At 35.8% G+C, this 26,125-nt stretch overlaps 3 protein-coding genes and 1 long non-coding RNA gene across 4 annotated transcripts; 1 reads left to right on the top strand and 3 right to left on the bottom strand.

Annotated features, from left to right (window-relative positions):
• Window positions 1-163: 163 nt before the first annotated feature.
• On the bottom strand, window positions 164-3,996 carry LOC102806448 (uncharacterized). Its single transcript, XM_006819841.1, has 2 exons — window positions 3,597-3,996; window positions 164-1,437 (listed from the first exon to the last, which is right to left on the bottom strand). The coding sequence occupies exons 1-2, from the start codon at window positions 3,994-3,996 to the stop codon at window positions 164-166; spliced, it is 1,674 nt and encodes a 557-aa protein (XP_006819904.1).
• A 1,990-nt stretch (window positions 3,997-5,986) lies between these two features.
• Window positions 5,987-9,896, bottom strand: LOC102805283 (uncharacterized). Its single transcript, XM_085494042.1, has 8 exons — window positions 9,775-9,896; window positions 9,498-9,619; window positions 9,187-9,313; window positions 8,958-9,046; window positions 8,613-8,670; window positions 7,911-8,110; window positions 6,536-6,706; window positions 5,987-6,450 (listed from the first exon to the last, which is right to left on the bottom strand). The coding sequence occupies exons 1-8, from the start codon at window positions 9,881-9,883 to the stop codon at window positions 6,301-6,303; spliced, it is 1,026 nt and encodes a 341-aa protein (XP_085350168.1). The 5' UTR covers window positions 9,884-9,896; the 3' UTR covers window positions 5,987-6,300.
• A 3,535-nt stretch (window positions 9,897-13,431) lies between these two features.
• Window positions 13,432-22,516, top strand: LOC146730912 (uncharacterized). The gene is made up of 2 exons (XR_014927487.1): window positions 13,432-13,684; window positions 22,360-22,516. It is a non-coding gene; the product is annotated as an uncharacterized LOC146730912 (long non-coding RNA).
• Window positions 16,065-22,812, bottom strand: LOC102805164 (uncharacterized). Its single transcript, XM_006819832.3, has 8 exons — window positions 22,657-22,812; window positions 21,917-22,100; window positions 20,727-20,851; window positions 20,127-20,232; window positions 19,623-19,711; window positions 18,448-18,654; window positions 17,790-17,951; window positions 16,065-17,585 (listed from the first exon to the last, which is right to left on the bottom strand). The coding sequence occupies exons 2-8, from the start codon at window positions 22,038-22,040 to the stop codon at window positions 17,460-17,462; spliced, it is 939 nt and encodes a 312-aa protein (XP_006819895.2). The 5' UTR covers window positions 22,041-22,100; window positions 22,657-22,812; the 3' UTR covers window positions 16,065-17,459.
• Window positions 22,813-26,125: the final 3,313 nt, after the last annotated feature.

The raw sequence follows: 26,125 nt of genomic DNA, 5'->3' as shown, positions 1-26,125 counted from the left end.
TGGTTGCTAGTTTAACTCCCAGAATGCTTTATACAAATATACCTGCCAATTTACCTCCCAGAGTGCATTATTCAAGCCTCCCAGTCTGAGAGTGTAATTTATCTATATGGAGATCGTCATGTAATCAGTGGTGTATAAAATCAATTCAATAATAAAGTTAAAATTATAAATCGGAGTCTTTACTACATTTCTTACACTTTCCCGGCAGTTTTTTGACTTTGGCTATGAGTTTTTTTTCAGATAACGTAAAACAAACAGATAAAATAACTAAACCAATAACTATGTACGCCATAACCAAAGCAGCTCCTAGTTGTTTTTCGCCTGAAGTGAACTCCAAAGTTGGTACCATATCGCCGAACCCAATGGTTGTTATAGTAATGACACTGAAGTAAAATGAATCAAAATAACTCCAGTCTTCATAGAGCCTAAATATTGCAGCACCAACACATGTATATAGAATAAGCATAACTGCAAGAAGGGAGATTGGGACGCTGTTATAACTCTCACTGCTTTCTTCTTCAGTGCTACTGCATGTTTGCGCAGCGATCCTTTCTTGCCTTACGTACATCTGACTTGAAGATGATTTTCTGACCTCTGTTGTCATAGTTTCCGCTTCTGTCTGGTGAGATATTATATCAAAATACTGAATATCACACACTTTATGTTCATGTATCGCATCTGGTAGCGTATGGGGTGTTTTGCCTGGCTGGTTCGTTATGAGTAAGAGGTAAGATTGTTCATCTGTTGATGGCGAAATAGTCACAGAACTGTTCTGATCAGCATCATCCGTTAGCGCCAATATAAGGTTTCTCGGGGAATTGTATTCAATTTTCCTACACCGAAAAATGTAGATTTTCCCCTGGCTCGCACTTTTATTCAAGTCTTCACAGTTTGTTGTGGGTGTTGAGAAATCCGGAACACCTTGACGTATTTCATCCGTAGATAGTTGAACCTGAACACCTTCTGGTGTTTCATCCATAGATGGCTGGTCATGAGCGTTCTCTGTTCCCCTACTCTCAGTTTCAATGGTATTCATTGCACTCCAATTCGTGTATCCTTCCGTGTGTGTACAAGTACGTGCATCGGCACCTTTCCTCTGACAAGTCGCATCTTTCTCACATGGTGTGTTCGTCACAGTCCCGGTGAAGTCACGTGATATGCCTGTGATACTCTGAGTATCTGTTGTATACTCATACGAGGCAGGTATTTCCATAATTGTTTGGTGGTTAGTTATATAGCTATTGCTAACCTGTCTTTTAACTTGATTGTGTGTTTTTGACATGTGCTGTATGCATCTTTCGATGACGAATTGAAACGGCATGGCGACGACGGCTCCAGCATAAGAGAGGAATGCCAAATTGAGGGGTATCCCAACCAAAGCATACATCATACAGAAAACTCTCCCACCAACTGTGACGGGTGCCAAGTAACCATAGCCTGGAGATAAAAATAAAGACACATACATACACATAATACATCTAAAATGACTTGATCACTGTATTATTTATTTTATTGTGGGCGAATTGTGGTAATTGCTCATGACGTAATCTACCCAATCCACTTGTGAGTAGTGAGGTAAGCATGCGCATGACGTAATCCACCCAATTCATTTGAGTAGTGAGGTAAGCATGCGCATGACGTATCTACCCAATCCACTTGTGAGTAGTGAGGTAAGCATGCGCATGACGTAATCCACCCAATTCATTTGTGAGTAGTGAGGTAAGCATGCGCATGACGTAATCCACCCAATTCGTTTGTGAGTAGTGAGGTAAGCATGCGCATGTCGTAAATGACCTAAACCTCTTGTTTTTTATGCGAATGTTTTATATATGTCGTAAAACAGGCGAGCAGATCTCATCTAATTTTAGAGTTTGTAATTAAAAATTCGCCATAAATAACTAAATAAATTGAAATATTTTATTGATTTAATTTTCCAAATATTGATATTATTGGATTTATGTTTTATTATTAAATATTGTTTTGTTTTGAGTTTTGCAATCTGTTCGTGTTTAAATGCATATTATATTGTGTTAGAGTGGTCTGTATACAATTAGAAAATTGAGGCAATATTATCTAAAGCTAAGCTACTTTCTATACTAACATTTAATAATATTGCTGTTTTCGTCGACGTCGTCATTGTGGTTCGTGTTGTTGATGTCGTCGTCACTGTAGTCATTGTTTTTGTCGTAGTTGCAACTTTTAATTGCTGTTTTTGATGTCGTTGATGTTGTTTATGTTTCTGTTGATGGTGATGACGGGGGGGGGGGTAGCGTTAGTGGTTGGAATCGTGACGACGGTGTGGGCGGTGGTAGTCGTGTTGGCAGTTGGACCATGAAGGTAGTAGTATTTTTAATGGTGGTGGTGACGGTGGTGTAGACTATTAAATTAACCATTATACTTGACATTTGACCTGTTCGACGTAGACCACGCTTCGGTGAATGATTGATTACGTTTAGCCTTGAACTACATGTGTCGAAATTTTTACATTTTTATTATTTATGGCATATCTGCATCAGAGTATAAACATTGTTCAAACGAGCTGCCATCTGTCAAATCTAACAAAATTCATCTATTCTCTGGTGAAAAACCAACGTTGTTGCTGTATTTTAATATTTGATATATAATATTTTCATAAACATCTATATCAGTATTGATATGGGGTATTTTTTACGGTGGTCATATTTTTATTTATAATTAACTATAATAGAAAATAAGGTGGTATAATTCTATTATTAGTTAGTACATTTCATTTATTACTGTCTCCATACCACGACAGCTTTCAATATTCTTCAAGATTCCAATTAATGAATTTTCAGAGCAAATGAAATGGCATATGGAATGAGGGTGAGATCTCCAGTTATCCCCTTCGACTGCTCGTAAAGTGCCACAAACTGAATGCCGCAAACCAGCAAGCGACAATATGCCCTCTTTTTATTAGCTATTTAAGTGTACAGCCGACGATGAGAGTCGGACACGCGATTCCTCAATGATTGACGGACATCATTAACGCTACCATTATGCCATTTATCATACAGTAAAGATTACAATATTTGTGATCTAATATAACCAATAGACGTGTTGTAAATTGGTGAGTTTAGGTCTACTCATTTGTGGCCATTCATTATGTTCAATATTCGATTTAAGTGAAAACTCCAAATTAAAAAAAAAAGACGTGTATTTCGAAAACATTTCCAGAATATGAATCCATATAGCAGTAAAATTGAATGATAAATTTCAGACATCACTAATAATTTTAATTAATCCATTTTCACACTAAAGAACAATGGGGAATAGCTCAACAGTAGAAATAGGGTGTGCCCTTATTTGTGTGAGAAGTGGTGAACATAGTTTCCATTAATAAACTAATTATCCGGGTTTTGTGGACATTATGACATAAAACAACACAGTAAAATTCAGTTAACTGCCCTCGGGACATGCATAATAATAATAAAATACCCCGATTCATGTTAATTATAGCGTGGCAATAATTATATGTGTATATATACCTGTCTTTCAAAAAAAATATTTGCTAGTAATTAATATTCTAATACTATTCGTAATACATTTCACAAGGTGGGCGAATATATTGGGCTTACCTATCGTTGTGATAACAGAGACACAGAATAAACATGTTGATGTCCATGACCAGAGCTCGGCCCCCGTCGGACCTACGCTTGCTTTCTGCAAAATATCTTCAAATCGCTTCAAAAGTTTGGAAGCAACTTCACTAAAATTAGCTTCTCCCAGAACGTTGCATGATTGAGTGAGTTCAGCGGTGAAGTTGTCTCGTATCTCTGGAACACGACCGTAGAATTTGTTGCTGGTCCCTGCCCCTTCGATAACTTGGAATATAAACGTCCCCATGAAGAGGTACACAAGCAGCGTAATTGTAAGAATGACACTCGTTCGAAGTTTACCCAGAAATTTGGAATGCTTCGTGCAGCACCCGCACAATCCCGCATTATTGGGAGCAAGACCACTTCCGCCCTGGACCATTGCGACTCGGTGGTTGCGTTTAGATGATTAATATATGTAATTAGTCAGGTTTTCCAGATAGCAACGGTTCCCGATCATGCGGTGCAATTCTGACAGTAAACAATCCCTAGAATACCGGCATTTTCTACTTATGGTGATAACAGCTCATTGTTTGAGTTCCAAAATAGGTCACACGATACGAGCTACACATTACGAGGTCTAAAAATATCATATATAGAGTTCAGAAAGTCGTGACCCATTACAAGACTTTTAAATTTCCAACATAAACAGCAGAGCCCACGTGAATAGGAATTATTCTATGCTGTACGACATAAATACGTAGTCATCTGTTGACTACATCGCTAATTAATTAATTTAGTACACTTCGTTAAAAACTATATTAAACGACTAATTGCGTGGTTAATTTTATGCTTGATGAAACATCTGGTGTGTGTGTTCGAATAAACAGGATGCGGGCAATCTCCATGCTACGCCGATGTAACAAGTTATTGTTTTTCTACTGAGTTATGACATGATGATATGAATATATATTAGTAACCAGTGCACAAGTACGTCGAGACAGCATGGTCAAATTTATGCAGTACATATTATAGCAACTTGGACGTGGGTGGATATTTTAAAGAATATATATTCTGAGAACTCATATAAATGCAGTAGAAATGCGACAGCATAGAGAAAACTAGTGCCGCACTATTACTAGTAGATCCAGGGCGAGCATTATCAAAAGTCTCAACTGATCAGTTTATTTGGTCACAATTGACTATTACTGAGTGGTTGGCTACTTAGAAGACATAAGAGCGAAAACTGTCATTTGAAACCTCAAAGCGCAATTTGCTTGTCATGGACTAATAAATTTGTTCGGAATCATCAGAGAAATTCAAGAAAATCTGTAGGTTTTGAGCACATTGCATCTTCGCCCGAACAGTGGTGTGGTGGAAAACTAGCACGGCAAAGAACTTAATGAGAAAAGTAAATTTAGCTTAAACATGTACATGTATATCAAATTGAATAGCTCTGCTTTGCTCTGCATTTTATGAACAAGCAGTCAATCATCATTTCACACAATCCATTAAGGAAGTGCACGTGAAAATTCAAGTAGCAACGTTAAAGCATCCTATGAAAACAATCCACCAGACCATATTGTCAGAAAGCCACAACACTTAAAAGACTGTGTAGAGAACTGAAATATAGTAGATAAAAAACTGTAGTAATAGAAAGTAACCGTTAAGTTAAAGCGCGGTGGTCGTCGCGCAGCGCGTGTTCGAATTTCATGTAAATAAACAATGTATTTTACACGCGTTGTATACGTCGCTATGAGTCCCATATCGAACAGGACGCGGCGCGACGACTGCCGCCCTTTAAGGGATTTGTACACAAGTCGATTTTGTTCTCCGAGTCATTTTTTTTTTCAAATGGAAAAGAATGTACAAGTAATGTACAAGATGTTGTATTTTCAACTTAACTACAACATGATACATGAATATATATTAGTAGGAGCTAGTGTTCATAATGTTGTAAGTCATCGTGGTTTGAAGGGACGGCTAAATAAGCACAGTGTATGTTACGACTCGCAAAAAAGCGTTTCCATTTAATCAATGTACATAGAAAACATTGAACTGAGTTACGATGGGCTTGATACTCTTCAATTGACTTAGAGTCATCCTTCTGTCTTTCTATTATTCATCTTATAGACTTTATGACAGATATAGTGTCAGTATCCTTTGAGTTCATGTTTCTGATTACCCGTTGATGTAGTTTTCTGTTAATTTATAAATATTTAAATACTATTCAATTTGCAGTATGTCAGTTGAAAACTGTTCAACCAGTCATAGAAACAGTAATCAAAATCAAGTGGTCTACAAACTTGCCTAGACAAACTAGTCCAATGTCATTGTAATCTCAAAATAAAATAAAAACAAGTCTACAAACTTGCCTAGACAAACCGGCATCATAAACCCAAGAATTAGAACGATATTTGGAGAAACGCTAATTACGATAATAAAATAAGAAATTTATTTCGAGAATTACAAAAATCATGAATATTGAACTAATACTGAATTATTAAACAAATGACGCAAAACGCATCTCCCGCTCTTTTAAGTCAATACCTAACGTGTCGTTGTAAGCGTCTACCCATGAGCCCTTGCGGTTTTAGCGCGTATTGTCATCGTCGCTTAGGTCTTAATTCCCACGCCTACGCAAGTGGCGATTACCTCTCCGCTTCAAGTGAATAATAAATATATTGGATAATCCAATGCCAACAGTGTTGAAAATGGTCAGTGAACTTGACGATTTTGTTATAGGTTAAAGTGGTCGGTTAAGACTCGTTCTCGACATAGCATGCATTGCGTGTGCAACATCCGCCATTCCACTGTCAACTAGAGCGCCCTCAAGGGTAGAATTGGTTGCCATCATACCATCACGAGCAATCCATCGCTGAAGAAGCTCAAACACCTAAAAAAATATCAAGGGTCAATATTAATTATTCAAAAATTAGGAATGCAAACTATATTTTTCCGATTTAAATTACATTCAATACCTGATCCCTGGGTCTATCTGGGGCCAATCTTTTAATTTTTTCCACTTCGATTTCAGTAAACCCAAGTTTGTTAGCAAACATCAGCCAGTCACGCTGCGATATTTTTAGTGAGATGTGGAAAAGTGTACCGTTTGATGGACGTCCCTGTGGATCACGGGAGGTTTGAGGTTCCTGTAAAAAAGGAATATAATTGACGTATTACTACAGTGCCCATTTATCTGACACCCTACATTTCAGTACATTTGTGTGCAACATATTTCACGCTACAGTTAGAGTGTGTATCGAGGCGCGAGAATACCTAATAATACCCTATCCTCGGGGGCGGACATCCGGGCATTTTCACCGCCTGGCAACCCGCGGCGGTGAAAACACAGGCCAAAAACTCGCTGAAAACAGTACTTTGGGATGATTGTTGAGACTCCTCTGAACAGTGTAACAAGATTAGCCCTACGTGTGTAACATATATAAATTTGGCTGTTCGGGATTACTTCAAAGTTGAGTTTGTGTTGTTTTCTCGAATTTTCACCGGCTCGACCGGCGTTCCACAGCAGCGCGCACAGAGCCCATAGAAATGCATGTGCAGTGGTGCGCGTCGTAGCAACGTGGAACGTCTTGTGACGTAGCTCCGCCCCGAGGATATTTTGAAAATACATGTAAATGTTAACAAATGGTGGCGTACTTTACTGAATATAATACCAGGATAACCAAACCTTGAATTTGTCACTTGAGCTAAAGTGAAACTCTACATGTGTTCGGCAGAGTCAACTTGCCAGTGCCAGAGCGGACACGTGTTATCAGGCTCATCTTTGGGATTAATGTGATAATATCTTTTAATGTTTGAATTTAAATACCAGACGAACCATTTATTCATTTTTGTTTTATTTTGGGTTTTCACATTGTTGTCTATGAGTATGTAATTGCAGTGAGTCATATATACATATTAAATTTAAGGAGACGTTATTCAATGGGACATCTCAAACAGGTTAGAAACTGACAGTTCTGAAAAAATATCCATGAAAATGTCATGTCGGAGAACATATTGCTGAGATAGAGACATCATCTAGTGTAATTGTAATCATTTGTGCCATCAACTGACCTCCACTGATTGGCTAAATTAGTGTATTCGGTCGACATTAAATCCATAGTCTTCCAGTGTTCTAATAAACCTTCACGTTTTGATACCTAAATCTGACTAGTGTACGACTCTCCACTCGTACATGCTTGTATGTGTGTATCGATTAGGTTCCCGGCTTCCTTTTCTCTCTCTGCAAGGCTGAGTTATAATACCCAAAGCCACACTCTTTAACAGCCATCTACACCTGAAGTCCTCTCTAGCATTTACATCCCTTACAGTCATCAATACAGTGACACTTACCTCACGTATCGTCCGAAGGGATAGTTGTGACGTCCCAATTTTGGTGGGATTATACCTGCCGTCTACCCCAGCTGCTCCCATCGAGCCTGCCGCAAAATCTTTCAATTCTTGGGGTACTATCGAAAACTCTAATATAGACTGGACTGAGTCACGTGGTAATTTCTTCATCCATCGGACAAATTGTTCTTCGTCAATTCTTCCTGCGATTGAAAAGGATGGAAGTGAAATATAGACAATTGGTACCCATAGTAACTGTTCTAATCTTTCTATATATCACTTCTAATGGCCAATTACATTCAATATGGAATCGTGTGACGCGATGTTTGGTTACACAACTTTGTGTAAGTCGATCTCGGATGCCTCATGTCATCATAGACAATGAATTACATTTCAAAGCTCGTTTTAGCCGGCATTTTTGTGGGGGCGAGACATGTATTGAATACAATTTCTATGCTATGATTACACTGGGCAGGGTTCGACAAATGCGTCTAACCTGGGCCAGAATCGTCCCGTTGGACCAGAAGAGCGGAACGAAACTTGCGACCAGGTTGCATGCATCTTACCTTGGATTCTATACACATACGTACTACACGAAATCTCCAAACTAATTCGACAACTTGTGCTCGGTGATTATTTGCCTAAACAAAATAATTTCTTTATCGCTGAGTAAGATTTGCGTTTATAGTATAATATTTTTTTTACCTTGTTTTTTATCATCTATACACGCCATAAGAAGTTGTGATCGGAGACTCAGGTCCTCCTAAAAAGAGATAGAAATATTCACATGAAATTATTATATTACTGCTCGTCCGTATGCGAAAATGCTAAATAACAATAGAGCGGAATTGATCTATGATTATATTTGCCATAAAGCAATATCCAAATATGTTAACGATTTGAGATTTTCCGATATAACATCTAAATATGGCAACACCCGAATAAACCGATAAACAAATATTCAGTTCAAATATGGTAATAATGGATTATAATAATACCCATATATGGTAATCGTGTGGACATGGATAAATAGGCATAATAATGTCTTACCCTTGATTCGCCGAGATAAATCTTAGATAAAACATTAGTTAACAAATCTTGGGAGACACTCTCTCCTCCGTTAAGGACTTTGAAAATGGCTGAAATACATGGAGAAGAAACTGATGTAAGTACCAAAAACACATCTTTCATATTTGTACATAGTATTTATAAATCATTTTAATCTTAGTCAGTTGGCTTTCCTGGCAGTGTAATTTCAATATATTTGTTGTTTGCTTACCCCTTAGTTTGATTTCCTGTGAATTTTCGTGATCGAATGGATCTGGTTGTTGGAACCATTTCATGGCATTGCAAAACGTTTGGAAATGCAGACTCCCTTCCCTGTCTCTGGGAAAGTAGCGAACTATCTGGAGAAATCGTAGTTTGAATTGAATAGTAGTTTGGTAACCTAAATCGACATACGGTCAATCATTCATAGTTTCACTCACTGATTCAGTCCGTATCATTTAGAACGGTCACTGTTTCATTCATTCATTCATTCGTTCATTCATTTTTGTGTGTGTGTTTGTATTGTTTTATATTGTTACTCACTTGTTTCAAAAATAAATCGTCCTTGACTCGCTGTTGCAGTGTCGCGTCATCGAGTACTCCTCTGTCATCGCACCCCATATATTGAAAACGGGACCAGAGTCTTTCCACTTCCGGTACTTGCACTGTGTACATAACATGTTTTTTTTCAATTTATATGAAATAAGTTTTATAAAGTAGTTTATCCTGACTATACACTCTTAGTCTGTGGGCATAAAACACGCGAAATGGTAACCGGAGTGAATATATATTGGTTGTTGATACAACGCGATGTACTTACTCTGACAAGCTTTGGCGTGTGCTGTTATCCAGTTGGGCTTGGTGGAATCCGTGTAGGTATGAACAACGCCACCACCGGCGCCTTCAAATGAACTTGCAAACGTACCCATACTCAGTTGTCGATTAGATCTAAAAAAACGCATTCACAACTTTTAATCAGGATTACTAGTAACATTCCAGTATTACTAGAAAGAATCAGGATAATACGAGGAACATGGCTATGTTACTAGTAACATTCCAGTATTACTAGAAAGAATCAGGATAATACGAGGAACATAGCTATGTTACTAGTAACATTCCTGTATTACTAGAAAGAATCGGGATAATACGAGGAACATGGCTATATTACTAGTAACATTCCAGTATTACTAGAAAGAATCAGGATAATACGAGGAACATGGCTATGTTACTAGTAACATTCCAGTATTACTAGAAGGAATCAGGATAATACGAGGAACATAGCTATGTTACTAGTAACATTCCTGTATTACTAGAAAGAATCAGGATAATACGAGGAACATGGCTATGTTACTAGTAACATTCCAGTATTACTAGAAAGAATCAGGATAATGCGAGGAACATGGCTATGTTACTAGTAACATTCCAGTATTACTAGAAAGAATCAGGATAATACGAGGAACATGGCTATGTTACTAGTAACATTCCTGTATTACTAGAAAGAATCAGGATAATACGAGGAACATGGCTATGTTACTAGTAACATTCCAGTATTACTAGAAAGAATCAGGATAATACGAGGAACATAGCTATGTTACTAGTAACATTCCAGTATTACTAGAAAGAATCAGGATAATAGGAGGAACATAGTTATGTTACTAGTAACATTCCAGTATTACTAGAAAGAATCAGGATAATACGAGGAACATAACAATGTTACTAGTAACATTCCAGTATTACTAGAAAGAATCAGGATAATACGAGGAACATAACAATGTTACTAGTAACATTCCAGTATTACTAGAAAGAATCAGGATAGTACGAGGAACATAGCTATGTTACTAGTAACATTCCAGTATTATCAGAAAGAATCAGGATAATACGAGGAACATAGCTATGTTACTAGTAGCATTCCTGTATTACTAGAAAGAATCAGGATAATACGAGGAACATAGCTATGTTACTAGTAACATTCCAGTATTACTAGAAAGAATCAGGATAATACGAGGAACATAGCTATGTTACTAGTAACATTCCAGTATTACTAGAAAGAATCAGGATAATACGAGGAACATAACAATGTTACTAGTAACATTCCAGTATTACTAGAAAGAATCAGGATAATACGAGGAACATAACAATGTTACTAGTAACATTCCAGTATTACTAGAAAGAATCAGGATAATACGAGGAACATAGCTATGTTGCTAGTAACATTCCAGTATTACTAGAAAGAATCAGGATAATACGAGGAACATAGTTATGTTACTAGTAACATTCCAGTATTACTAGAAAGAATCAGGATAATACGAGGAACATAGCTATGTTACTAGTAACATTCCAGTATTACTAGAAAGAATCAGGATAATACGAGGAACATGGCTATGTTACTAGTAACATTCCAGTATTACTAGAAAGAATCAGGATAATACAAGGAACATGGCTATGTTACTAGTAACATTCCAGTATTACTAGAAAGAATCAGGATAATACGAGGAACATGGCTATGTTACTAGTAAAATTCCAGTATTACTAGAAAGAATCGGGATAATACGAGGAACATAACAATGTTACTAGTAACATTCCAGTATTACTAGAAAGAATCAGGATAATACGAGGAACATAGCTATGTTACTAGTAACATTCCAGTATTACTAGAACGAATCAGGATAATACGAGGAACATAACTATGTTACTAGTAACATTCCAGTATTACTAGAAAGAATCAGGATAGTACGAGGAACATAGCTATGTTACTAGTAACATTACAGTATTACTAGAAAGAATCAGGATAATACGAGGAACATAGCTATGCTACTAGTAACATTCCAGTATTACTAGAATGAATCAGGATAATACGAGGAACATAGCTATGTTACTAGTAACATTACTATTGCTCAATTTCTTGAGCAGCAACATACTGGATTCGAACCAACGAGATCGACTTGGTGTACATGAATACATGTTATACGTCACATCAATGAACGAGGTAACTATCAGTATTAATAGTGACATTACAGTATTACAAGCAACAGTCCAGTATTACTAGTATTATCACAATATTACAAACAACAGTCCAGTATTAATAGTGACATCGCAGTATTACTAGTAACAGTCCAGCATTAATAGTGATATCACAGTATTACTAGTAACAGTCCAGTATTAATAGTGACATTACAGTATTACAAACAACAGTCTAGTATTATCACAATATTACAAACAGCAGTCCAGTATTAATAGTGACATCGCAGTATTACAAGTAACAGTCCAGTATTAATAGTGACATTACAGTATTACAAGCAACAGTCTAGTATTACTAGTATTATCACAATATTACAAGTAACAGTCCAGTATTAATAGTGACATCGCAGTATTACAAGTATCAGTTCAGTGTTAATAGTCACATCGCAGTATTACAAGTAACAGTCCAGTATTAATAGTGATATCGCAGTATTACTAGTAGCAGTCCAGTATTAATAGTGACATTACAGTATTACTAGTAACAGTCCATTATTAATAGTGACATTACAGTATTACAAACAACAGTTCAGTATTAATATTGATATCGCAGTATTACAAGTAACAGTCCAGTATTAATAGTGACATCGCAGTATTACTAGTAACATCACAATATTACTTGTAACATTCCAGTATTACTAGCAACATCGCAGTATTACAAGTAACAGTCCAGTATTAATAGTGTTATCGCAGTATTACTAGTAACATCACAATATTACTAGTAACAGTCCAGTATTAATAGTGATATCGCAGTATTACAAGTAACAGTCCAGTATTAATAGTGACATCGCAGTATTACTAGTAACATCACAATATTACTTGTAACATTCCAGTATTACGAGCAACATCACGACGAGACATGGTGTTATTAACCATAATTCCAGCTGCAAACTTGCTGTCAGTTTCAACATTGTTCTTAAGACGGGAGAGTTGTTCCCGGAACTGTGATGTCGTAAAAGAACCGAATAGGTCTAGAATAGTAAGTGTTACCTATGTTACATAATACAGTTTATCACATTCAGGTTTTCTGTCACATTTAGTAACATTACTCGGATAATTCGATTCGACATTTTCCGGCTAAATTCGGAAAGTAGATGTCACATGACAGCCTTTGATGTCAACCTTTCTGCTAACCATTTGCTATAATTAATGTTGTCAGACTGGCTAATAGGGTGGAAATTACCACAAACTACCCTTGAAAACGCTGTATCGGACTCTTGAGCCTATCCCGGTACGACGATTGTATCACACCTGTTTAACTCGGTGAAGACCGTTAAGACAATGCACACATTTCTTTGATTGATCTCATCTTAGCTTGCTTATGAGTATTATTAATGGTCCGTCCCTTGAGAGATATACGGCTTGTGTCGCTTTGTGGGTGCATCATCATTCTATTTGTTATTTGGGCCGTGCCAAATTCTTTGGAAATTTTTAACAGCTCGGAACAATACGCACTACGCTGCTGTTCAGGTGCGCTATTCACATTGCCCGATAATTAAACTGTGAAGCAGATTCATGGTCATTATTTCAGAGCCTGATATAGGGATCAAGTTGAAATGTTATCTCGCCAGGACGATAATCCCATAATCTGAACTTAGATTACGTGTGAAAGCTGACAGTGAGTGCTATGATTCTGACGGGCTGCCACTTACGGTCATTATAAGAGCTATCGAATGTACGAATACGGGCGTCGTGGGATCACTCAGTCATGTCAGGTAGAGTAAACGATTTAACAGATAATGTGGTTGTAACTAACTATATAATTGCGCCACCACTCCAGGTTGACTGAAGCAATCGAAACTTAAATACTCGTTATAAAATCACATGATGAAGTGTTAGATATTCCAATTTACAATTCGGGCACATTTACATATAACTTATATACGCCAACAAATATACTATCTACTATCGTATGAGTGTAATGGTACTTACCAAGCCTATTCGACGTTAACCAATGTCGAATATTTTTAAACGCAGATATCTTTAAAATTGGAATAGTCTTTCACACTATAAATATAGGCAGTCTGTGGCAATGCGAATATTTCGCATTCAGCGTTGAATAGATCCGTTGGTTGCAGTCTTTCGTATAGAAGTTCTCCGTTTCTTAGAGACTTTTGTGTCCTTCAAACAGACAAATAAAATCGAACAATTGGTGCACACATAAGTTCATTCGGGATCTCGTTAATCAAAACACAGCCTTTATTGTAGCAGTGTTATAGCGTACCAGTACATGTATAGACGCAAATAACAGTTGGAATTTCCACAAATAGGATTAGGGGGATGATCTTTGCACGGCAATCCTATTAGCCCAAGGATCAGTAGGTGCGTATTAACAGTCAGTAGTACCGGTATACCAGAAAGTCGTTAAATCCTTACGGGCTATCTCCGTTACTTGGGTTGCGGTGGGATTAGATTAGACCGAAAAACGACATCAAATACATGAGTGGTCTAGGGATTGTGTCTAACTTTCACAGGGGTGGCCTACGATGGCGCGTATATTTCGCACAAGCGTTCAAGGGATGTTGTGGGGGGGGGGTCAGGAGATGTTGTTTACCTTCCATAAGGGATATATATATTTCACCAGGGATTTCGGGCAAAAAAATGGCCAATCTGTGTTCAAAACATAGTGCATATATACCCGTATGAACTACTGCCGCTCATCCGTTCCCGTCACAGAGAATTCTAGACCGAGTCGATCACATTATGATTTATTGGTACGTACACTATAAAATGTGGGTTACCGGAATGAAAGTACTAAATTGAATGAATTCATTTGTGTTTGAGGCATAGCCTTGATTCCACTGCGCTTTTCATTTTTTTTTTTTTTTTTTTTGAACTATTCTTAGCACAAATGTTATGACTTTCAATAATTTTAACGTTGGTGGCGCCCTGCTGTATTGCTACTTCTCTACTACTCCAACTACCAATGTTTGAGGTCGCCCTATACACAATTTGATAATTGGTATTGAATCGACTAGAATTCAATTAGAGAATTGAAGATTTCATCTCGAAATGAACAAATTTGAAAGTGGTCCACCCGAATTACATATAAACCAAGTTTAAAAAAACGGGGGGGGGGGGGGGCATTCTGAATGTTTGCTATTCATAGCCTTGCTAAACAACAGTGGTCTAACACTCCCTGTAGCAAGGTACCTAAAGAAGTGTTTTAAAATAAGACAGCAACCCCAGTAACAACCTTCTTCCACTATTTGAGTTTTGCATTTTGTTTTCTATCTATTGTAGTATCATAATTTAATCTTAATATATTTATCTCTTTTTTAAACTTTTGTATCCATTGCCAATCCCTCAGGGGAATGTGCAAGTGTTAATAAAAATTATTATTATTAAAGTTTGGACCAATTAGTGCTGAGGCCCGATGGCCATTCTGGACTTTTCCGGAACGCAGATTATCGCCCCTGTTTTTAGGAGAAATACAAGGTGATGGATATTCAAACAAGAGACATTGAAGGTGTTCCGAATTGAAAGTATACTTGGGTGGCCAGAAATAAAGATACATTTGCTAATTTGTAAAATCACCCTCATTGGTGACTTACAATATACCATTTCCTAACATCTTGTCAAAAGTTATGAATAGTAAACTGTGTAGAGATATTCATCCTAGGAGCGGATAATCGTTTGTAGCTTGCATTTATTACTAATTTGTAATCACATGCAGCTATGTAAATAAAGTCATCAGAATTAACATTTTGAAATAAAAGAATTAAACACATTTTGAGTGTTTCATTGAAAATGGTGAATTAAAATTTTGACTACATAACAGCATTGATGTTTACTTTTCAAAAAATTAAAAAAGTGAGTTTTAATCAAAATGTGTCTGAAAAGGTGCATCTCATCCTTTGAGTGACAATAGTTCTGAATCAGAGATTCTAGAAAGTGCTCCTGTCAGTGTGTGAAGTGAATGCAAAATCCTAACCATTTCTGTTTAATCATTGCTTATGTTGGTTGATCCACAGATTGATTCAAAAAGTATGATACACTATTTTCCAATCCACTTGTTTTTAAGTTGAAAATAGTATTCAAATTGGTTAATTAGTATTCACACAGAAAAACAGATAATCAACCCCACACAGTATGTACAAATATTTAATTTATTTGAGCTACTTTTACAATACAAAATAAACAAGCTGAAAAGTGAATCAGTATGTAAATGAGGTAATTAATATGGAAAAACTGATATCAAATTTTCATCCACACACAGCAAGCATGCACAGAAATATCACAGAACATACTGAAATTAAGTGTTATGCAAATTAGCTAATTAAAATGCACAGATTCATTTCAAACAATTACTTGCGTCTACACAAACAGTACAGACTCATGCAATTAATTTTAATTCATTTGAGCAACCTGCTTGTTCTAATGTGTACCAAATTTCATACAATCCACCAAGTAGTTCTTGTGATATGAGAGAGTATGAAATCACCTACTATTTGTACTCTGCTCTGCACACAAGAGCCAAAAACTGATTTTGGAGTTATAAATTTTGAAATTTTCAAAATAAAAAAGTAATGTATCTGTAGGATACAATCTAAAATTTATTCTTAATATATATATATATATCCACCAAATAAATCCATTCTTGAAATATATATAAATATTCATCTATCAAAATCATTTTTTTATATTTATATATTCCTATACACATATTCACAATATAATTGACATTTCTAACAAATTAATAGTTAACAATATATTTTTTAAAAATTCATAACACTAAACTGTGGCTAAACAGACATTTAACACTAATTTGAACACAAAATATACATAAATAATCCAGATAATGTAAAATAAAGAAACATGAATTTTGATGAAATAACTCAGTAAGAGTTTAATAAAAAAGGTTTTTTTTTATTGCAGCCATGTCACCATGGGTTGCTATAGTTATGGTAACTATGGAAAACTATAAACCAATCATGACATCCAAGCTTCAGTTACAAGATGAAAAAAAATTAAATCACAAAATTAAAATTAAATCACAAAATTAAAATTAAATCAACATATTACAATTTGATGATAAACTGGTTAAAAATTTCTAATTTTGTGGATATATATTATATATAAGATATTTTCATAGATATTTATATTGTTTGATTCCAAATGAGCCAAACTTTTTGTCGAGCCACAATATTATTAAACCTCTGAGTCTATGCTTGATAAGATCAAAGCAATTTGTTCATGCATACATCAGATATTTTGGAAAAAATACTGTAAATTGCTAAAATTAGCCAGTATAAATTTTTCACGTTTTGATTAAATAATGACATTATTTGGTTTCCATACACAGGAGCCAAAATAAGCACATTTTGAAGGGACTATTTTATGAAAGGTGTAAGCACAAAAGATAACTGTGGTGGTGAAAGGGTTAATGCTGCTGATGAAAGGCTGAATGAAATTGAATTTATAGCATTCAATGTCAAGTGATTTTGAACGGATAAAATTAATTGTGTTATGTAGTATTGTGTTTTGTTTTTATTCAAGATTCATGACTTCATCCGCTATATCTCCCATCTGACTCTCCCTCAATGCTTTCTCTAAAGCAGCAGCAGTAGCATGATGTGCTTCTTTAGACATCCATGTCTGAAGCATTGAATAAATCTAGAAACAAACAAATTGAATGAATGCTTGTAAGTGATTTTAATTTGCAAAAATTACAAAAACTCCAATCCCCTATGATGTGTATACTAAACAGTAAAACAGTTCATTCATACCTGCTTGTAAGTGATTTTAATTTGCAAAAAATACAAAAAACTCCAATCCCCTATGATGTGTATACTAAACAGTAAAACAGTTCATTCATACCTGTTCATGGTCTTTCTTTGGAAACCTGACGGCTAGTTGGTCAACATCTTCTAGAGTGAAACCTAACTTATTGGCGAGTACACTCCAATCTCTTGCACTAGCACGGGTGGCAACTGTATCCAACATATCACCAGTAATGGCTTGTCTTCTCTTTTTTGGAGGCTGCAATAAGTAGACATAACTATGTGAAATTGAGCAGTGGTACCATATCTTGCCAAGTCGTGGTAAACATTGGTTAGTGTTGTATCTCTCCCAGTTGCTATAGCGATTGGTTAGTGTTATGTTTCTCCCAGTTGCTATAGTGATTGGTTAGTTTTGTATCTCTCCCAGTTGCTATAGTGATTGGTTAGTATTGTGTCTCTCTCAGTTGCTATAGCGATTCGTCGGTGTTGTGTCTCTACCAGTTGCTATAGTGATTGGGTAGTTTTGTGTGTCTCCCAGTTGCTATAATGATTGGTTAGTATTGTGTCTATCTCAGTTGCTATAGCGATTGGTTAGTATTGTGTCTATCTCAGTTGCTATAGCGATTGGTTAGTGTTGTGTCTCTACCAGTTGCTATAGCGATTGGTTAGTGTTGTGTGTCTCTTAGTTGGCAAAAATCACAAATTTTTGTACTCATTGTGACTTTCACAACATTTTGACAGCTGTTTATACTTACTGGTTTTGAACTATGACTTGTTGATAAGTTATCTCTTCTAAATTCTTCTTGAATGTGATCAGGTATAATGGAATACATTAATATCTTTTGAACAGTTTCATGTGGCATGTTTTTCATCCAGCGAATAAACTGTTCCTCATCTATATATCCCAGTCTTCTTTTGTCAACTTCAGACATAAACACCTTGGCATGTCGGGAAATCGCTTCCTGCAAGCGAATGTATTATAACATAGTTACTGGCTTGATAAGGGGTACTTAAAGGAAAAGTCAAGGCTAACAACATAACACTCCCAGATGAAAGAGCTCAGCAAATGCAAGGACATGCAATTTACAGTTTATTTATATCACTTTTAATTCTCTAGATATTCAACTTTTCACCAGTATTATGTAGTCAGCCATCTTGGTTCTTCAGCAAAGTTTTATAGGTAAAGTATATCCATTGCTGTCAGAAATTGAGAAAATGATTTCATCTATAACTTCAAAAGTTGAAATTCAAATTGGCTGAAAGTTTATAACATGGTAGCATACATGTACTGGTGCCAAACATGCATATAAAATAGTTGTCATGACAACAGTACTGAAAAAAAATCATTTTTGTGTTTTTCTACCAAATGCTCAACTAATATTGTATACAATTTGTCAATGTCAGTAGGTTATATAGGTGATATATAATCTGTTTACCCCAAAAAAGGGACTAAAAAGTGTCATTCTATTTTTAATGACTAAAATAATGATTTTTATTTGTTTTACATTTGTGGCAATATCTTCACTTTATTTGTAACATTCTAATTTCTATTACTATAATGATATACATGAGTTATGTGCACACTGAATTTGAACAAATTCGCGTTACGTTTGGTTTCCTGACACTGTGATGTAAATGAAATTAACAGTATGACTGATGTTCTGCATTTGCAGTTTTATGACCAAATTGTTCATAAATCGGTTTAATTTGAGAACAGCTACAGTTTTCAATGGTATAACAAAATTCTACATTGTTTATACAGATTTAGTTCACAAATAATTCAAGTAGTTAACACAATAATTTACATTCAACTAAAATATTTACAATAATCATTATTTCATTGATAGAATGTCAGGCTCCATGGCAAACACTGATATTCTGTTAAAACTTGAGATTTCCATCAGATTACAACTGTTTAAGTCTTACTTACCCTATTGTCTTCAGGGTAGACAGACTTTAAAATCTTCTTTAATGTATCATTATCGATGTAATGTCCATCATTTAGAGTTCGAAAACACCCTGGGAATATAAATAAGGTGATAGAGGGCGCTGTCACTTGTGATATGCAAAAATATTATAGTAACGTTACCTCCTCCCCAAACCTTGTATTTTACTAAATTTAGTATCAAAAATTCATCAGTAATAATTTATGAGAAATGAGAAATCCATATTGTATCCCTCAGCCAACTTTCCCCAGGGACTTCAATACACCTGTTACAGGCTCAACTTTATAATCAAAAGTGATTGTTTAAAATGTTTAGTTTAGTTTATACACCAATCAATCACCACCCCCCCCCCCTCCTGAGTAGGGTGCCCTCTATGGCAGATTTTGAAATCTAGCATACAGAATACATACATGTACATTGATCACACTGCTTGGCATTTTGTATTATCATCTTAAATTGCAAAAATTCTCTTCATTTTGCTGTCTCACCTCTTAGTTTTCCTTCTATGTTGATGTTTTCACACCATTTTGATGCATTGCAGAATGTTTGGAATGTCATTCCTCCATCTTTGTTTTTCGGCATGTGAATAAGAATCTTCATAAACAAATATGCAACAAATTAATTATTATAGAAAACATGCATACTTTGAAATGGTTACTATAGAAATGTCAGGTACCCAAGTGTTTATTCTTTTTAGTTTCATGCATGATGTAAGTACACAATTTTCATGACCATTGTTTATAATATGTACATAAACAATTTTTTTTAGTCAAGTTCAATTCACACATTACAGAAAGGGGATTCATGCAATTTGCATGTTTGTATAAACAATGCATTTCACCTACATGCATATGTAAACTTCATATGTGACCCACATGGGATCCACATGAAACCCACATGGAATGAACACATGATCCACATGGGATCTACATGGGATCCATGTGAGAATCAAAATGGTATCTACATGTAAAAGTCTAATCTAGTGCTGACTAAATTGTGCCATCTATACCCATCATCACATTGTTGCCATAGTAACAACTAATAAACAATCTATTTCTTTATATACACCAACAAATACAAACACTTACCTTTTTAAGGATGTCATCTTGGTAGATATTTGCTTCACTAAGTGCTGTTTTGGTCAGTATACCGTCACTACTACCACCAAGTTGTCGAAATCTCAGCCATAGTCTTTCAACTTCAACCACAGGTACTAGAAAATAATCAAAAAATCAAAAACATGAATGACAGCAGACAAATGAGTGAGTTAGTCAACAGCTTGTTTTAACTCCTATGTTAAAGAAGGTGGTTGTCACGCAGTGCATCAAAATTGCACATAACACATGCGCATTGTATACATCACTATGGGACCCATATCGAACACGATGTGGCATTGCGACCACCGCCCTCTAATGTTAAAAATGCATGAAATAGTATATCATCAAAACAACAGATTAACATACAATAATGAATATGCAGTCTTCTTCTGCTAGATACTGAGGGATGAACCAATTGAAAACTGGGGAATTTTCAATATCAACAATTATTATTTCAATGATGTTTGTCTTTTCATAGTAACACTGAGAAAGCATGAATACAAATCTGACAATATTACTCTTTTTTTTTTTATTGTTTTGTATTTACAATTTGTTTGTGCCAGGCAATAGTTCTAAACATTGATTGTCACTGTTGTATGTGCAAATTGCAAGTGCTGGCACATTTTTGCCACAGAGGTCATATTCATGTTTGGGACTATATGACAGGGCTTTGCGGCCATCTCTCTATCAAATGGCAATTTTAATGCGCTATCCTGCAGTCAACCAGGATTGGTCGAACACAAGCACCTGCGGACCTTAATCAAGTCATAATCATTCGTTAGTGAATGAATCTCGGCCAGTGGAATTGGCCTTTCCATTGAGTCTGTCACACTCACCCAGGGTGGGGGATGTTCAGCTTAAGGTAGGATTTGAACTTGACTGATGCAAGAACCACTATACTACCAGTGACCGGTTATCAATACTGTAAAGGGGTTAATTATTCACTGGGTTTTAATTTGGATTATTTCGCTGACTAGAAAAATGCGCTAAATTAAAACCCAGTGAATATGTAAAATTTAGCATAGAACACATTATCTAAATGATAAAACCGTGAATTTAAAACCCACTGAATGTGCCTGAAATGGTAAATCAGTGAAATTTAAACCCAGTGAAAATTAGTCATTTTACAGTATTACTCTTTCCTTTAACCCTTATTACTTGTAAAATGTAAAAATACTCACTTTCACATATCTGTGCATGAACATTAATCCAGTTAGGTGCTGATGGATGATACTGTTCTGTCAAAACAACTAAGTTTTCACCGTCATCAATGTTGCTGTCAAAACTACTACTTATATTACCCATAATGACAGTGACAGATCTAGCTCAGTACGACTTATTGGAAAATTGTTACAGGATCAATCCCTGAGTGAATGAGAAAATTTACAGTCATTTATTCCTATCGTCACATCCAACAAACCCATTCCCCTCATTCAAACTAAAATGAGAGGTTTGTATTGGCCAATGGAATAACATAAGAAGATGACGTCGCTGGTCACTGATTGGCTGCAACTGAAATTTTAATATAAATATTTATAAAAATGAAGGGAATGGCTTTTCAATTATAGTACCAAAAACTGAAACACAAAATATTAAATTCTTTTTAATTTGTATTTTTTTCCAGATCACGACAAATAAAGTGGCTGTTTGTCTGAAGTCTGATTTGTTATAACATCCAGATATGATGACGTCATGAATGATGTGGATGAAGACTAGGGGCAGAACAGATTGAATATGTATTGCACGTGACTTTAAAGAATCTTACATTCTGAGATTCCAAATACATGTATGATTTTTCGATAAAATTAATATCCAGTAGGTAGGATCATGGAGGATACACCCTAGGGGTACCAGATCATGAAAGGCGAATTACGAACTCCTCAGATCTATATAAAAAAAGTAAAGTTTACTGCGGTCTCACCTCTACCCACACTGTCACTACAACACTCGTGGCACCGGTATGTTTTCACGACATATCAACAATCACAACACTGCCGAGAGAGGTCGCCATATTTGTTATACCCACAATGCAAAGCATTTATATATGACCTTACATGACCCTGGACTGAAAACAAAAACGTCCCAACCACACATGCTTGTAACGAGTAATATCGCTCAACCGGTATGGGATAATGCACTTGGGTCCGGTTGAATGTTTACATGCGACTTAGGTTTGGCTGATCGTAACCCCCAAAACATAAGGCTGTACGCAGGGCTATGATATAATAAATAGTACTTATCTCGGGTGCAAGGGTGCATAGAACACAGACACGTATCATAATATAGCATTTTGTATCAGTATTATAACATTCTACACTCGGACTGTAACATTAACGGACTAGATTTTCACCATAATAACATACATTACTTTCTTTTTAGAAATATTGTCACCTTTCCTCTAAGCATATAGCGCCGATATAGTCCGTTAGCAGCCTAACAGGCGATGGTAACGTAGTCATGGACCGGATTACTTATACAATGCGGCTCAGACTTCTTTTAGTGGTTATCTTGCAGCAAGGACGCCAACGCTCATTTTCTACGGCACTTAAAGACAATGAGTATACTAGATTGTACAAATATATTTGTCATCACGTTCTTTGGTTCTACTTGAAGTTTGAATTTTCTATTCGAAATAAACTTACTAAAACCAAACAATGCTTTTTGTATATTCAAGCTCAATTTGTATATCATATGATTTTCCCGTTCAATAGTAAGTTCATGGGTGACCCGCAAAATATAAATAGCAATAAATTCCAAATTTATGGCCTTCCTCGTTGGGAATTACTGTTACTCAAAATCTAGATTATTCAGTGTGAAAACGTAACAACTTCCTGAAATCAACCAACGAGCTGGATTTATGAAGCAGCTTTCTTCTCTTATTACAGATGGAATTTCATAATCATATCTAGTACTTCTTTAATTGTATACAAGCTATGAAACCGTGTCTGTAGACAGAGATAGTTGATCAGCATATCAGCATATCAGCATATCAGCATATCAGCATATCAGCATATCAGCATATCAGCATATCAGCATATCAGCATATCAGCATATCAGCATATCAGCATATCAGCATATCAGCATATCAGCATATCAGCATATCAGCATATCAGCATATCAGCATATCAGCATATCAGCATATCAGCATATCAGCATAATCCTAGGATAAACACCCATTAACATACTTATCTGTAATAAATTCGTAACATACTGTAATTGTTTTCACATTTTGGCAAAAGTCATCAGTATGAAACACTTTTAAATATAAAAACTGTCATGTCACGAAAACATGTGAAAATCAACTTGAAGTCGACATATGAAAATTAAAATTACATTACAACTTTTTAAAACAAAATTAGCGGCACTATCCTTTTAATAATATATGCACTATGTTGAAATTGTGGATTGGTTAATGATGAGACATTAACTAAAGAAATTTACAGTACTTAGATTTGTAAATACTAGACACCGGGAAGATTTTGTTTGTTCTTGAAGGTCAATTACATTGTAGGTATGCTAGTCTACTAGAACCTATTATTCTCAAAATAAAATGGGTGACAAGGTCAGGGCAGGATATCTACTTTTAATATCTGACAATTATTATATCGGTTTTTATATATGTTATGTTTTAGTTTGTCATAGGGATGATGTTTTGCGTATACACATATATAGTGAAACCAGTTCAAGACTACGAGATCGAGGCTGCATCCGGGTTATTGATTGAGGCTCAGACAACAAATGTGGTTGTCTGCGAGTTCATACTTGATCTAAGCATGCTAATACAGAGGCGGCGGCACGAAATTTTGCATGAGGGCGAGATCTGATATCTAGACCCTCTGAAACGCTATTTCCTGGATTTTGAGGGGCACATTTTGCTGAAACAAAGGGTTTCAGCTTGATTTGGGAGCGACATTTTTTCCGAGTGGGTGACCACCCCTCTGCCCCACCGCCACTGCAATATAACAGCCTTTACATCATCATACGGTATATGCTGTAACACTTTCAGTCAGGAAAATGCCCTGTGAGTTGCGCAGAACATCTGTAACGCTGTAGGTTAGAGAATGTGTCTTTTTTTCTTTATCTGCCTTTGTTTTGTTTTGTTTTGTTTTGTTTTTATCTCCGTTGACCAAATAACGACAAACATGCTACTACGAGCAACGGGTTGTCGGTACGCTATTGTACTCACCCGTATACAAGCTTTCAGATGGTGTATAAGTTGTTATAGTAGCATACTCAGCTGATTTGAGAAAATGTATAAATTACAGATCAATTTTCAACTCATTTTCCGCTGTTGTTACCGTAACAGTTTCAATGATTATTAATAACTTTATTACGTCGTTATCGTTACAGTTAAAATAGTTTACCAACGTGCTTTTGATAGTTAATAAGCCAGTCCACTTTACGTGATTTGCAAAATATTAATATTAAGCATCTGAATTTGCTAAACCGTGACCATAATAACCAATCTTAAAGCGCGGTGGTCGTCGCGCAGTGCGTGTTCGTATTTCATGTAAATAAACAATGTATTTTATACGCGTTGTATACGTTGCTATGAGTCCCATATCGAACAGGACGCGACACGACGACTGCCACTCTTTAAATCTATATATGATATGTTACTGAACAACTTTTGAGATATGGTAAAATATGATGCGGTATATTTTGCACAGAAACCAGTATTACAATGTAGTTTTAATTGTATTTACATACTCGGAGTACGTCGATCGATTACTATTTTTCTGTAATGCCATGTTTAAAATTGGTTAAAATAAATGTTTTTGTTATTGACAATCTAAGTAGTTATGATCATATTTATGACAATTCGTCAGCTTCAGCACTTCGTTTGCGCAATGGTATTGTTCTCAGTGAAGTAGAAACTCAGTGGTGACGAGATCCCTGTTTGATCCCCTCAGATTCACCTCTGTGTATTGTATTAACAAGTTAAATTAGACAGAACCTGTTTTCTCTCAAAGTGCCATAAAATTATAATAGATGTATTTGTTTTAAATGTGTGTTTTTTCGTCTATAAATTGATGGTTATACAAATCAAGAAAGTTCTGTGGAATTCGATTATATGTTACTTTTTCTTCGTATTATTATTGGTAATGTCCTCATGGTACTGAAATCGGAAAAATACTTAAGGTCGTCTGAATATTATCACAAATCAAGAATTATCACGAAAACGGCATTTGTTTTTTGTTTCTGTAGTGAAAGTATTTTCCTCGGTTCTCAAAATATTAGTCCCTCTATCAGAGAATGAGGATAGAGGGAGTGACTGTGGTCGCCGTAATACATTTTTATTGATAATGAATCTTAATATCGGCACGTTCAGGTGTAAAATAGCATTTAATTTAACGTGAGATCATGTTGCCGTTATTTGTGTCTCTAAT

The sequence above is a fragment of the Saccoglossus kowalevskii genome, chromosome 19 (genome assembly GCF_978046115.1).
Source record: "Saccoglossus kowalevskii chromosome 19, keSacKowa6.1, whole genome shotgun sequence".
Classification (NCBI taxonomy): domain Eukaryota; kingdom Metazoa; phylum Hemichordata; class Enteropneusta; family Harrimaniidae; genus Saccoglossus; species Saccoglossus kowalevskii.
The sequence above is the reverse complement of the archived record's forward strand: the minus strand, read 5'-3'. Positions and strand labels throughout refer to the sequence as shown.